Source organism: Eubalaena glacialis, chromosome 18 (assembly GCF_028564815.1).
Source record: "Eubalaena glacialis isolate mEubGla1 chromosome 18, mEubGla1.1.hap2.+ XY, whole genome shotgun sequence".
Classification (NCBI taxonomy): Eukaryota; Metazoa; Chordata; class Mammalia; order Artiodactyla; family Balaenidae; genus Eubalaena; species Eubalaena glacialis.
Genome location: NC_083733.1, coordinates 51,078,490 through 51,091,806, shown reverse-complemented (window position 1 = coordinate 51,091,806; position 13,317 = coordinate 51,078,490). Strand labels below are relative to the sequence as shown.

The following is a 13,317-nucleotide window of genomic DNA, read 5'->3' as shown; positions in this document are numbered from 1 at the left end:
CAAATAGGGCGTGTAGCCGAGCCCAGCTCTGGCCCGTGAGTTTCTCTGGGCGGCCGATTAGGTGATTGTCCCTGCCAGCAAAGGGTAGTTTCAGTCATAAACCGGGCCCTGCCGTCCTGTCTGTCTGTTTTCAGGTTCCTAAATGTCCTACCGTTGCTCCCTGATAAAGGCAGAGCAGTTGGAATGTTTGGGGGAGTGGGCGTTTGGGGAAATGTCCCCCCAGATGCAGGAACGTGGGGATCCCAGTCCTTACCTGCATCGGTGAGGGAGCTTTGAGTCTGGGCCGGTGCTCTGAGGAGCCTGGTTTTCTACCCCTTCAAGGCCTTCTTCTTTGATCCATATCGGCCAAGGGTCCATGAGCTTCCTGGAGTCTGATTAGGAAGATATCAGATATTTTAAATGTGCTTTTTTAGGCTAAGCAAGGATAATATTCTCTCTCTTTTCCTAGCTCCCTTCCCTCGCTTGAGAAAAGCTGGGGTAGAAACGTGGTGATGTTTCTCAAAAACAGATGGCCTCTGTGAAATTTAAAGCAAGTTGCCACATAGTTCAATTTTAACTAACTGGGTCTTTGAACAGGGGTGGGTCATTTAACATCTTTGGGCTTCAGGTTCCCTTCTCGGGGCCAGGTGCGCATGGAAAAGAGTGAAGGGGGCTGGGACTGGTGCTGTGATGCGATAGGGAGTGGTGGTGACTGCGGTAAAGAGCAGAGCATATGCTCTCTGGAGGGGGCAACTACAGTGTGGCCCATATGGGGGGCAGGGCCAGGGTTGCCAGATCTTCAGTTTTGCTTTGTTTTGTTTTTTTCAGGAGAAGAGAGAGATCTGACTTTTGTCCCCTTTTTTATCTTCTGATAGTTGAATTTTAAAATATTGGCAACTAATTCAAGGGGGAAGAAATAACACCCTGAGAATCAAGTGAGCAAGTCCCATGGACCTCCAGTTTGCGACTTCTGGACCAGAGGGTCATGAAGTTCTGGGACAGGGGTGCCCTGGGGTGATTTGGGCTGTATGAGAGTGACTTGAGGTTAATGACTGCTCACACCATCAGTTCTGAGAGGGGCTGGTGTCTGGGCAGTGGGGTGTACGAGCCAAAGCCTTGGGGGCCTGCACCAACTCTGAGGCCTGCCTTTCTACACTGAGAGGTGGGCTGGAAGCAGGTGTCCTGCCAGACCGGCTGATCTGCTGCCTTAGCCAGGTGGCCACATGAAGGCACTGGGCAATACTTGCTCTAGCTTTCCTGAATCCCTGGCAGAGCAGGATTTGGGGTCAGACAGATTAAGGCCAAACTGTTCCAGTAAGGTCTGTGAAGCTGGTACAAGCCTGTGTTGCCTGTCAACAAGCCTGTTCCTGGAGGGACAATTTTACTAAAAGACTTGGGAGAAAAATTACACTAAAATAAATGGAGATACATGGGTCAGAATGCAAATTCATGTACATCTTTAAGACAAAACATGGGGATGTTAGAGAAATTTTGGACTTGGGGCAAAGAAACCATACATCCCATGGGGTGTCTATAGTGGAAAAGGTCTCAGAGGCTCCAACTTGAGGGACATGCCTGGATGTTGTCAGTGGCCTCAGGAAATCATTGACTATGGCCTTCTTTTTCCTGTTCACATATGGTGGCTTGATCACTCAGAGTAAGTTGGACACCTTTTCATTCTTTTTTTCTTTTTTAAAGTTTTTTTTTTTTTTTAAATAAATTTATTTATTTATTTTTGGCTGCATTGGGTCTTTGTTGCTGCGCATGGGCTTTCTCTAGTTGTGGCAAGCAGGGGCTTCTTGTTGCAGAGCACGGGCTCTAGGCGTGTGGGCTTCAGTAGTTGTGGCATGCAGTCTCAGTAGTTGTGGCTCACGGGCTCTAGAGCGCAGGCTCAGCGGTTGTGGCACATGGGCTTAGTTGCTCCACGGCATGTGGGATCTTCCCAGACCAGGGCTCGAACCTGTGTCCCCTGCATTGGCAGGCGGATTCTTAACCAATGCACCACCAGGGAAGTCCCACCTTTTCATTCTTGACTTTTGCAGTATGTGTATGCTCTTTAGGAAAAACCCGAGGGACTCGGCCTCTCCTTGGTGGTCCAGGCCAGAAGGAGGCCGTGGAGAACGTGGGCGGGGAGACCCTGGGCAGGAAAGGGCTGAAACACCCTTCTGCCTCATCCTGGTCGGTCTCAGGGCCTCTTTTGGCTGTAACATCAGTTATCAGACCACAGGGGTTTCAGAGTAGAAGCACACCCAAGTGAAAGCTGAGAAAACCCATGTTCTTCCAAAAAGGCCCCTAGAAGGGATTCATTTTCACCCAGAAAGGCAGCCCAGGTGCAGAGCACCAGTGCTGAGGAGCCCGAGGTTCTGGTCTTCATCCCTGATTTGGGCCAGCTCTTCCCCCAGCTGGGGCACGGGGGAACTGGGCACACCCACCATGTTGAACCGGTGGCACCTCATTCGAGAAGCCCCCCTCCACCAGTGAATCCGTGAAAAATCATGACCTGTACTAGGAACAGCACACGTTCTAGGGTTCATTTCTGAATCAGCATTGCACCCTAAGGTCAGCATTGTGGAAACCCACCCTGAGAGCCCCACCTGGCTACCAACTTTTTCCGGAGTGACGCATGACTCACGTGAAGAGGTCCATGTCCAAAGAGCAGGTCATTGATTTGTTGTAAATCCTAAATCTCAAATTGTTGCCAAGTCTAGAAGAAGTAGCAGATCCATATATAGAGGTGGGAAAATCAAGAGTTGGCATATTTGGAGGTTCTCCAGGTTTTTGGGTGGGGGTCTTAGGGCCTAACTTGTCATATTTAAGGTGGACCCATTCTGTTGCTGAGAACCAATCACATCCCCCCATACCGCAAACCCCCAGCCCCATCCCCGACTCACACACCATTGCTTCTAGAGAGTGGTTTTTACTCTGCCCTTTGTTCTTTCATCAACTGAAATTGAAAGCCTCCACCGTGTGGAAAGGACAATGTCAGGTTCCAAGAAAAATACAGAGAAATAGTAGGCAAAGGTCTTGTCCCTCCAGGAGTTATAACTGTTTGTCTTGCCTCACTCTAACATGTATTTGAGGCACCCTGACACACTCGTACAGCATGTAAGATTAAAACAGGAACGAGTGAGGATATGGGGGCAGGAGGAAGAAGATTAAAAGGGATTTAGCTGGAAGTAAGGCTAGTACACGCTACAAGGTCTTATATCCTCTGTTAGATGTGGGCCATGTTTGTCTCTGAGTTTTCCGGCAGGCGGTAAGAAGGGAATGTGACCTGGAACACATTTCATACCCATTAGCTGGAAGCAGACCATTTGCTAAGAAGAAGTTGTTCCCAATACCGAGGGCTGGGAGAATTTCCTCCCTTGTACCCTCGTAGACTTTATCAGCTAGTGAATCAGTCATGTTCTCAATAACATCTCTGTAGCTCAGGTTTTACAAGGGGCAGATTGTGAACCACGGTGTGTAATGAAATCAATTCAGTGGGTTGCTGTGGTATAATACAAAATAAATATTTGGTCTTTGTGCCTGGTTCCTGGCACGGTGCACCTAAAACCCTTGGAACCTCCTGCACGTCTTTTGTATGCTAATGCGATGACACCTGATGGGGGTAGCGGGCCTTCAGGAGGGGGAGCTATTTGCCAGAATGACCAAGCCTGTTTAGAGGGTTGGAACTTTCAACCTCACCCCTGGACTTCTGGGAAGGAGAGAGGGGCTGGAGATTGAGTTCAATCACCAGTAGCCAATGACTTAATCAGTTATTCCCCGGTAATGAAGTAATGAAACCTCCATTAAACCCCTAAGTGATGGGGAACTTCCAGGTTGGAGAACACATCGAGGGGCAGGGAAGGAGGCCTGCCTGGAGAAGGGATGGTGGCTCCTCGCCCTCCTTGGCCTGTAGATCTCTTCCATCTGGCTGTTCCTGAGCTGTATCCTTTAAAAATAAACCCCAGTAAATGGAAGTAAAATGTTTTCCTGAGTTTTGTGGGTCATTCTAGTGAATTATTGAAACTGAGAAGGGAGTTGTGGGAACCTCTGATTTGTAGCTGGTTGGTCAGAAGTTCAGGTGCCCTCCCCCTGCCCCCACCTGCTTACAACTGACCCCCGAAGTGGGAGCAGCCTTGTGACACTGAGCCCTTAACCTGTGGGGTCTCTTCTAACTCTGGGAGTTGGTGTCAGAATTGAATTGAATTGTTGGGCACCCATTTGGTGTCAGAGAATCAGAAATGGAGAGTTTCAAACATTATTGTTTTTAAAAAAGAAGTTATTAGAGTTCGAACAGAATATATTGGAGAGCATCACATGTATGGCAGAGTATGGTTTTGTGAGACTTTTGTTTTTGGGGGCGGGAGGTGTATGTGTGTACTGTGCTGTAATATAAATGCATTTCTTTTTTTTTAAAAAATTAATTAATTTATTTATTTATTTTGGCTGTGTTGGGTCTTCGTTTCTGTGCGAGGGTTTTCTCCAGTTGCGGCGAGCGGGGGCCACTCTTCATCGCGGTGCGCGGGCCTCTCTCTGTCGCGGCCTCTCCCGTTGCGGAGCACAGGCTCCAGATGCGCAGGCTCAGTAGTTGTGGCCCACGGGCCTAGCCACTCCGCGGCATGTGGGATCTTCCCGGACCAGGGCACGAACCCGTGTCCCCTGCATTGGCAGGCGGACTCCCAACCACTGCGCCACCAGGGAAGCCCTAAATGCATTTCTTACTGGTGATCGTGTCCTTCTCCAAAAAAAATTCCCAAACCAATGACATTCACCAACTGAGCTTCCAATATCTCATTGCCTGGCTGGGGAGTCCAAACGTGCATATGTGAAAACTTACTGGGCAGTGAGAGGGCAAGTGCCATCCTATCTGCAGCCAGGTCACAACTGCTCTTTCTGAGGGGGCATAAGCTTGTTGGTTGGTCATGGAGAACGAGCTGAAGCAAGGGAGGGGAGAGAGGGAGAAGGGAATATATATGCACCACGGAGAGAAACTGATGGGCCCAAATATGTGCAAGGCAGGGAAAGTCCCAGGGGAGAGGGCCAACTGCAGGGGAAGTGGTTTAGCGCTTTGCTCTCTGGAGGAAAGGTGGCCAGGCGGTGAGCAAAGCCGGCCAATGACAGGTAGATGGATTTTCATCAGCTGAGGAGGAGGAGGTGGTCAGGTACTGTCTCTCTGGCTGGGTGGAGCTCTTGGCTGGTGACCCTTGCCTGGTGACCCATTTCACGGATGAGGACAGTTCTGGTACCTGGCCTGAGCCATGGCTGAGGACTTGCCAGAATGGTTCAAGGAAATGTGCTCAGCAAGACCTGGCTTAGAACTGGGTTGTTATTGCCACGGTTGTTTTCGCAGTGACTCCCAATCTGTAGAATGAGCTAGCACCTGTAAGGTCTTCGAGTAGGTGGCAGAACCCCTGCTTTGAGAATTTGGGTAAAGTTTGTTCCTCCATCCTGCTTAACACTATTCCGTTCTATGGATATAGCACATTTTGCTTATCCATTTGCCATTAGATATCTGGATTCTTTCTACTTTGGGGGCTATTAGGAATAATGCTACTATAAACATTCACACTCATGTCTTGGTTTGGACATATGTTTTCATTTCTTTCATATTCCTAGGAGTGCAATTACTTGGTTGTATGGTAAGTTTATGTTTTAACATTTTTTGAAACTACCCAGCTGTTTTCCCAAGTGGCTATGTCATTTACATTCAGCAGTGCAGAAGGGTTCTAGTTTCTCTCTACATCCTCACTAACACTTGTTATTGTTTGTTTTCTTTATCATAGCCAATCTAGTAGTTGTGTATTGGTATCTTATTATGGTTTTAACACGCGTTTCCCTATTGACTAAAGACTTTGAGCATCTTTTCATGTGCGCATATTAGCCATTCATAGAACTTCTTTAGTAAAATGTTTATTCAAATCTTTTGCCCATTTTATGAATTCAGTAAAGTTGCAGGATACAAAATCAATATACAGAAATCAATTGCATTTCTGTACACTAATAATAAACTATCAGAAAGATAAATTAAGAAAACAATCCCAACACTCATACAGCGTTGGTGGGTCTATAAGTTGGTACAGCCACTATGGAAAACAGAATTGAGATTCCTCAAAAAATTAAGAATAGAATTGCCACATGACCTACGTACTCCACTTCTGGATATTTATCTGAAGAACACAAAAACACTAATTTGAAAAGATATATGTACCCCTTTGTTCATTGCAGCATTATTTACAGTAGCCAAGATATGGAAACAACCTAAGTGTCCATCAGTGGATGAATGGATAAAGAAAATGTGATACACACACACACACACTAACACATACACCATGGAATCCTACTCAGCCATAAAAAAGAATGAAATCTTGCCATTTGCAGCAACATGGATGGACCTTGAGGGCATTATGCTAAGTGAAATAAGTCAGACAAAGACAAATAGTATGTGATCTCACTTATATGTGGAATCTAAAACAAAACAAACAAAAACTCCTAGGGACTTACCTGGTGGTCCAGTGGCTGAGACTCCGTGCTCCCAATTCAGGGGGCCAGGGTTCGATCCCTGGTCAGGGAACTGGATCCCACATGCCACAACTGGGAGTTTGCATGCCGCAACTAAAGATCCTGCGTGCCACAATTCAGAGATCCCGCGTGCTGCAACTGAGACCTGGCACAGCCAGATAAATAAATAAATAAATATTAAAAAAAATAATGAAAAACCAAACCAAACAAAAACCCCCAAGCTCATAGATACAGAGAACAGATGGGTGGTTGCCAGAGGTGGGGGCTGCAGGGGAGATGAAATGGGTGAATGTGGTCAAAAGGTACAAATTTCCAGTTATAAAATAAGTCATGGGAATGTGATGTACAGCATGGTGACTATGGTTAATAATACTGTATTGTATGTTTGAAAGTTGCTAGAGAGTAGATCTTAAAAGTTCTCATCACAAGAAAAAAAATTCTGTAACTAAGTATGGTAACAGATGGCAAATAGACTTATTGTGGTGATCATTTTGAAAATATACAAATATAGAATTATTATGTTGTGCACCTGAAACTAATATAATGTATGTCAATTATAATCAACTTAAAAAAATCTTTTGCCCATTAAAAAAAATTGAGTGGTCTTTTTGTTATTTAATTAACAGAACTCTTTATATATTCTGGATACAGATTCTTTATCAGATATATAATTTGCAAATATTTTCTCCCAGTCTGGCTTTTTTCATTGCTTTTTTAGATGGTATCTTCTGAAGCACAGAAGTTTTTAAATTTGATGAGTCCAGTTAATCGATTTCTTTCTTTTTTTTTTAATGTGCAGTTTATTTTTATTTATTTTTGGCTGCATTGGGTCTTCGTTGCTGTGCACGGGCTTTCTCTAGCTGCGGCGAGTGGGGGCTACTCTTCATTGTGGTGCGCTGGTTTCTCATTGTGGTGGCTTCTCTTGTTGTGGAGCATGGGCTCTAGGCACACGGGCTTCAGTAGTTGCAGCACACAGGCTCAGTAGTAGCGGCACGCAGGCCCTAGAATGCGTGGACTTCAGTAGTTGCAGCACGTGGGCTCAGTAGTTGTGGCACATGGGCTCTAGGGCACGCGGGCTTCAGTAGTTGTGGCACACGGGCTCAGTAGTTGTGGATCGCGGGCTCTCAAGCACAGGCTCAGTAGTTGCGGCACACGGGCTTAGTTGCTCCACAGCATGTGGGATCTTCCCGGAGCAGAGATTGAACCCGTGTCCCGTGCATTGGCAAGTGGATTCTTAACCACTGCGCCACCAGGGAAGTCCTCAGTTTCTCCTTTTATGGATTGTGCTTTTGGTGTGTAGCTAAGAATACTTTGTCAAACTCAAGGTCATGAAGATTTTCTTCTAGAAGTTTTGGAGTTTTTGCTCTTTTACTGAGGTCTCTGATCCATTTTGACTTAATATTTGGTTTGGTGTAAAATTTAGATTGAGAGGGGCTTCCCTGGTGGCGCAGTGGTTGAGAATCTGCCTGCCAGTGCAGGGGACACGGGTTCGAGCCCTGGTCTGGGAAGATCCCACATGCCGCAGAGCAGCTGGGCCCGTGAGCCACAATTACTGAGCCTGCGCGTCTGGAGCCTGTGCTCCGCAACAAGAGAGGCCGCGATAGTGAGAGGCCCGCGCACCGCGATGAGGAGTGGCCCCCGCTTGCCGCAACTAGAGAAAGCCCTCGCACAGAAACGGAGACCCAACACAGCCATAAATAAATAAAATTAAAAAAAATAATACCTAGCATATATATTAAAAAAAAAAAATTTAGATTGAGATTTATTTTTTGCCTATTGTGCAGAAAAGAGTTATCATAGCCGGCCTGAGATGGCTATCCTTAGAAAGCCCTGCTTGCAAGGTTGGTGTTTAGCTGGTATCTGGAAACTTAGATTTCAGGAGAGTTCCCACCATTCCCAGAACTGATAAGAGGAGCTCACTATACTTAAACTATTTGCACAAACAATGTGGTTTATATTGAATACCCATTTTCCTTCTAGGAGTCTTGAATTTTGGAACATGCTAGGCAGAGGTGTCTACCTGACCGGCCCCCAGTAAAAACCCCAATGAGCTTCCTTGGAAGATAGCATTTTCACATGCGTTGTCACAACTCTTTGCTGAAGGAATTAAGCATGTCCTGTGTGACTCCTTTGGGAGAGAGGACGCTTAGCGCCTGTGCCTGGTTTCCTTCAGACACTTCACCCCATGCACCTTTCCCTTAGCTGATTTTGCTTTGTGTCCTTTTGCTGTAATAAATCAGAGCAATGCGTACAACTATATCCTGAGTCCTGCAAGTCCTCCTAGTAAATCACTGAACGTGGCGGTGGTCTTGGGGACACTGACCTGCCTAGGGATGTCCAATTGCTTCAGCATCATTTGTCAGAAAGACTTTTCCCCCCTTGAATTTTCTTGTCACCTTTGTCAAAAGCAATTCACCATAAATGTAAGGATTTATTTCTGGATTCTGTTCTGTTCCCTTGCCTTTCCTTATGCCAATACCACATCTTGATTACTGAGGCTTTATAGTAAGTTTTAAAATCAGATAGCATAAATCCTCTAACTTTGTTCTTTTTCAAACTTCTTTGGCCCTTCTAGGCCCTTTGCATTTCCATATAAATTTTAGGCTCAGTTTGTCAATTTCTACTAAAAAGCTTACTAGCGTTTTGATTGGAATTGCTTTGAATTGATAGATCAATTGGAGAGAATTGACATCTTGACAATAGTGAGTCTTCCAATCCATAAACATGGAATGTCTCTCCATTAAATATCACAGCAATGTTTTGAAGTTTTCAGTGTACAAGTCTTGTGCTTCTTTTCTTAATTTTATTCCTAAGTATTTTAATCTTTCTGATACTATTTTGAGTGAAATTTTCTTAATTTCATTTCAAGATTGCTCATTGCTAGTATATAGGAAAAAAATTGATTTGTATATTTTGAATTGTATCCTGTGACCTAACTAAATTTATTAGTTCCAGTATTTGTTTTGTGGATGCCTGGGGATTTTATACATGCAAGATTATGACAGCTGTGAATAAAGACAGTTTTACTTCTTCCTTTCAATCCAGATGCCTTTCATTTCTTTATTTATTTTATTGCTGCTGGCTTGAACCTCCAGTATGGTGTTGATTAGAAGTGGCATGAATGGACATCTTTGCCTTGTTCCTGATCATAAGGGGGAAAGCATCAATCTTTCACCATTAAGTATGATGTTAGCTGTGGGTTTTTGTAGATGCCCTTTATCAAGTTTTGTAAATTATCTTTTATTCCTAGGTTGTTATGGATTTTTATCATAAATCTGTGTTGGACTTTATCACATGCTTTTTTTCCTGCATCTGTTGAGATGACTATTTATTTTTTGTCCCTTATTCTGTTGATATAGTATGTTACATTAATTGATTTTCGGATATTAAGCCAACCTTGCATTCCTGGGATAAATCCCACTTGGTCGTGATGTATAATCCTTTGTATATGTTGCTAGATTCAAGTTGCTAATATTTTATGGAGGATTTTTGCATATGTATTCATGAAGGATATTGATTGGTTGTTTTGTTTTCTTGTGGTGTCTTCCTCTGGTTTTGGATCAGGGTGATACTGGCCTCATAGGATGAACTGGGGAGTGTTACCTCCTCTATTTTCTCATCCATTTCCTTTTAAGGGGAAAATTTATGGTCTCTTATGGGTGACTAGGAGCAACTCCTTTTTCTCTTCTCAAGGCTAATTCTTACAGAGAGGTCTTAACATTCATGTCAGGCAGCTCAGTGTCATTGGCTATATCCTAGGTCCATTTATTGGCAGGTGTGGCTCAAAATGGGGCAGGTGCCCAGCATCCCTGAGACACCTTATCTGATCACATCTGGCTCCTCCATCTGCAGGCAGACCCTCAGAACTTCCCTACGGGGACAAGGGTTGGGGTATCCGCTCACCCGGCAGCTGGGATGCTTGGCTGAGGATGCTTCTCTCCCCCCTCTCTTTTAACAGAGCAGCCACTAACCAAAAGGTACGGGAGCAGGTGCGCCTGGAACTGAGCTTCTTGAACTCAGACCTGCAAATGCTTAAGGAAGAGCTGGAGGGGCTCAACATCTCGGTGGGAGTCTATCAGAGCACAGAGTAAGTGGGGGCAACACTTCTTTTGGATACTTTCTGAGCCTTGGAACATGCCTACATCAGGGATGGTGCACAGATAGGCCTGAGGGTGTGGCAGACCCCACTTTGATCCAATTTGGGGTTGAGCAAGGTGTAGGAATTAAAGGGATGAACCCATGGAGTTTGTTGGAAATACCTGGCCAGTTGGGCAAGAAGGCATTTATTTGTCCTGGGGACACACGGGACATAGTTTTACAGGAGAGCTGTGTGGCTGGGTCCAGGTGGGGAGATAGCGTCTCTCAGGTGGCCTGGGTGGTGGCTCGGTCATAAAGATACCCTGGAAGGGCAGCTGTGGTTAGCTCTGAGAGCCAGCCTGCCAGATGGGTCCCAGGAAGCCCTGCCTTCTTCCCTGTCAGCCTCAGCACCATGCACACGGTCTGACTCTGGGTCATTCTGTTGATAAGAGTACAAAAACATATAAACTGCCTTTTATATCAAAGATTATGAGACCTTTGCAAGTTCCCTGAGGAGACAGTGTGACTGAGACACTTTGGAAATGTCCCCCATTAAATATTTGAGAAACAGATGTTCTAATTCAGAAGCATCCCTTAGGGAGTGTTTATAGGAGACCAGATGTTGAGGTGTGACCTTCAGAAAAGCTCAGAGAGTCTCCCACCCCAAGGTGAGCTACCTTGGAAAGAAAAGTCCATCTTTAAGAAGAAATAACTTTGAGGGGACTTCCTTGGTGGTTCAGTGGTTAAGGCTCTGTGCTTCCAACGCAGGGGGGGCGGGGTCGATCCCTGGCAGGGAACTAAGATCCCACATGCCGTGTGGGGCAGCCGAAAAAAAAAGAAAAAACTTTGAGCTCTAAAGGACAGTTTACATACTTTTCTGTGTGGGGAAGTGGTACTTCTCAAAAGGTAAGGGAGTCCCAGGGAAAACCCAGTCAGAAAATAATTCCCTGGATTAACAGAAGGAAAATGTTGGGGAACCTTGAGTCACCTGTGGAATGTGCTTTTCCTGATTGTCCCCAGTCCTCTGCACTGTCCCCGAGGTGTTTTTCTGAGTCACGTGTGAAACCTCTGCTCCTTTGGTGACTGTCCATGAGCCAGCCCGTGTGTCCTGCCTCGCTTACCTGTGGGCTCCCAGTGCAGTCTGACACCTAATCAGAACAGTCAGTGCACAGCTTCCCTCAGCCTATGCTCTGGTATTAAATTCCAGTGTTTTGCCCAGAAGGTCAAAGTTCCTCGAGGAGGCAAGGCCGGGCCAAACTTTGGTGATAAATGTAGGATGTTTCATATTCCCCCCTCACCGTACTGAACCACAGGGCTGTCCATCACAAGGGTGTCCCCCAGAGACATGCAGTTAAGGCCCCTGTGTGACCACGGTGCGGCTCTAAAGTGGCCGGTCTGTCCCCTGTGCATTGGGAAGAGGGGAGGGAGATGTGCAGATGCATGATGACACCTTGCATTTCCATCTGCCCCTCTTCCTGTTTTCAAAGCAGATTGTTTTTTTCTCAGCACGGTTGATTTTTAAACATTTCTATGAGGTAGGCAGGGAAGAGACAATCTCATCGTGCGGATGAGAAAACAGGGAAGCCGGAAGTTACGGAAAAAGTTACATTAGCGCAAGATGGAGGGCGGGGCGCCCTGGCCCGGAGGCCTCGGGACGCTGGCTGCTCCTGGACAGTCACAGGGAGAGCCAGCCCCGTCGGGGTCAGGCCAGGAGCACGCTGGGGCCCAGAGGAGAGCAGCACGGCCTGTCTTCATCTCCTTCTAGCAGGATCCAGTTTTCCGTCAGGAAAGGGCTTTGGGGAAGCTATACACCCCGCTGGGGCTCGCCTGCTTTCAGCTTAGCCCTGTTGTTTTCTGTCCCCCACAGAGGCAGCTTCAGCTTACAGCCTATTGTCCACTCACCCTGCCTGCATTCCTGGCCTCCTCCCCGGGCTGGGCTGAGCAACCCCAGGAGGTCTCCTGTTACAGGTCAGGGAGCAAAATCCCTGTTTGCAAAACATAGCTGAGCCCCATTCACTTCCTGTTAGCTCTGCCCCTAAGGCCACTCCCAGGGCGACCTGTTGGGTAACCAACTGGTGAGTGCGGGGAGAGGAGGTGGAGGGGAAACAGCCGGTCAGGGTCTGACCCAGGGCTGGGAGCCAGGTGCACTTAGGTGTCGGATGGGGCCCCTGCCCTCAAGGCCTTCCTGTGCTGGGGATGGGACACCTAGAGGGATACACCGTATAGGAGGAGGCCCTTGAGAGCCCAGGGTTGGAGGGCTGCAGGAGAGATGGGACCCACTGCAGTGAGGAGAGGCGGAGGGGGATGGGGGTTGGGTGGAGATGGTGGAGATGCTCCAGATGGTGGAGCAGTGAACACACCAGGCACAGCCCCGGGTGCACAATAGGTTCTCAGCACAGTTACTCAAAGAAGTGTAGCGACTGGAGGGTTAAATCAGGGTGGAGCTGGTAGGGGCCTCATGTGTTAGGCTAGGTCATTTAAAAGTTGCTGGGGACCGGGACCAGTTTTGGAACAGAGATGGGGACGTGACCCGAGTGGTCTTTATGGAAAATGAACTGGTGTGTGCTAGCTTGGCAGGGGGAGAGCGGGTGGGGACGTGAGCTGGGCTGCTGGGGGAAGGCCGGGGGGTGCAAAGTGGCCGGGATACGGATGTTCATGTACCTTGCTGTGTTCCTTCTAGGGAGGCATTTACGATTCCCCTGATTCCACTTGGCCTGAAGGAAACCAAGGACGTTGATTTTTCAGTCGTTCTTAAGG

General features: G+C 46.8%; 1 protein-coding gene across 1 annotated transcript in view; it reads left to right on the top strand.

Annotated features, from left to right (window-relative positions):
* The window catches only part of RHPN2 (rhophilin Rho GTPase binding protein 2), a 58,561-nt gene that overhangs the window by 16,157 nt on the left and 29,087 nt on the right, over window positions 1-13,317 (top strand). The window contains exons 3-4 of the mRNA XM_061173354.1: window positions 10,442-10,570; window positions 13,241-13,316. Of these exons, the coding sequence (XP_061029337.1) occupies window positions 10,442-10,570; window positions 13,241-13,316 (205 nt within the window). The remainder of the gene's footprint in view (window positions 1-10,441; window positions 10,571-13,240; window position 13,317) is intronic.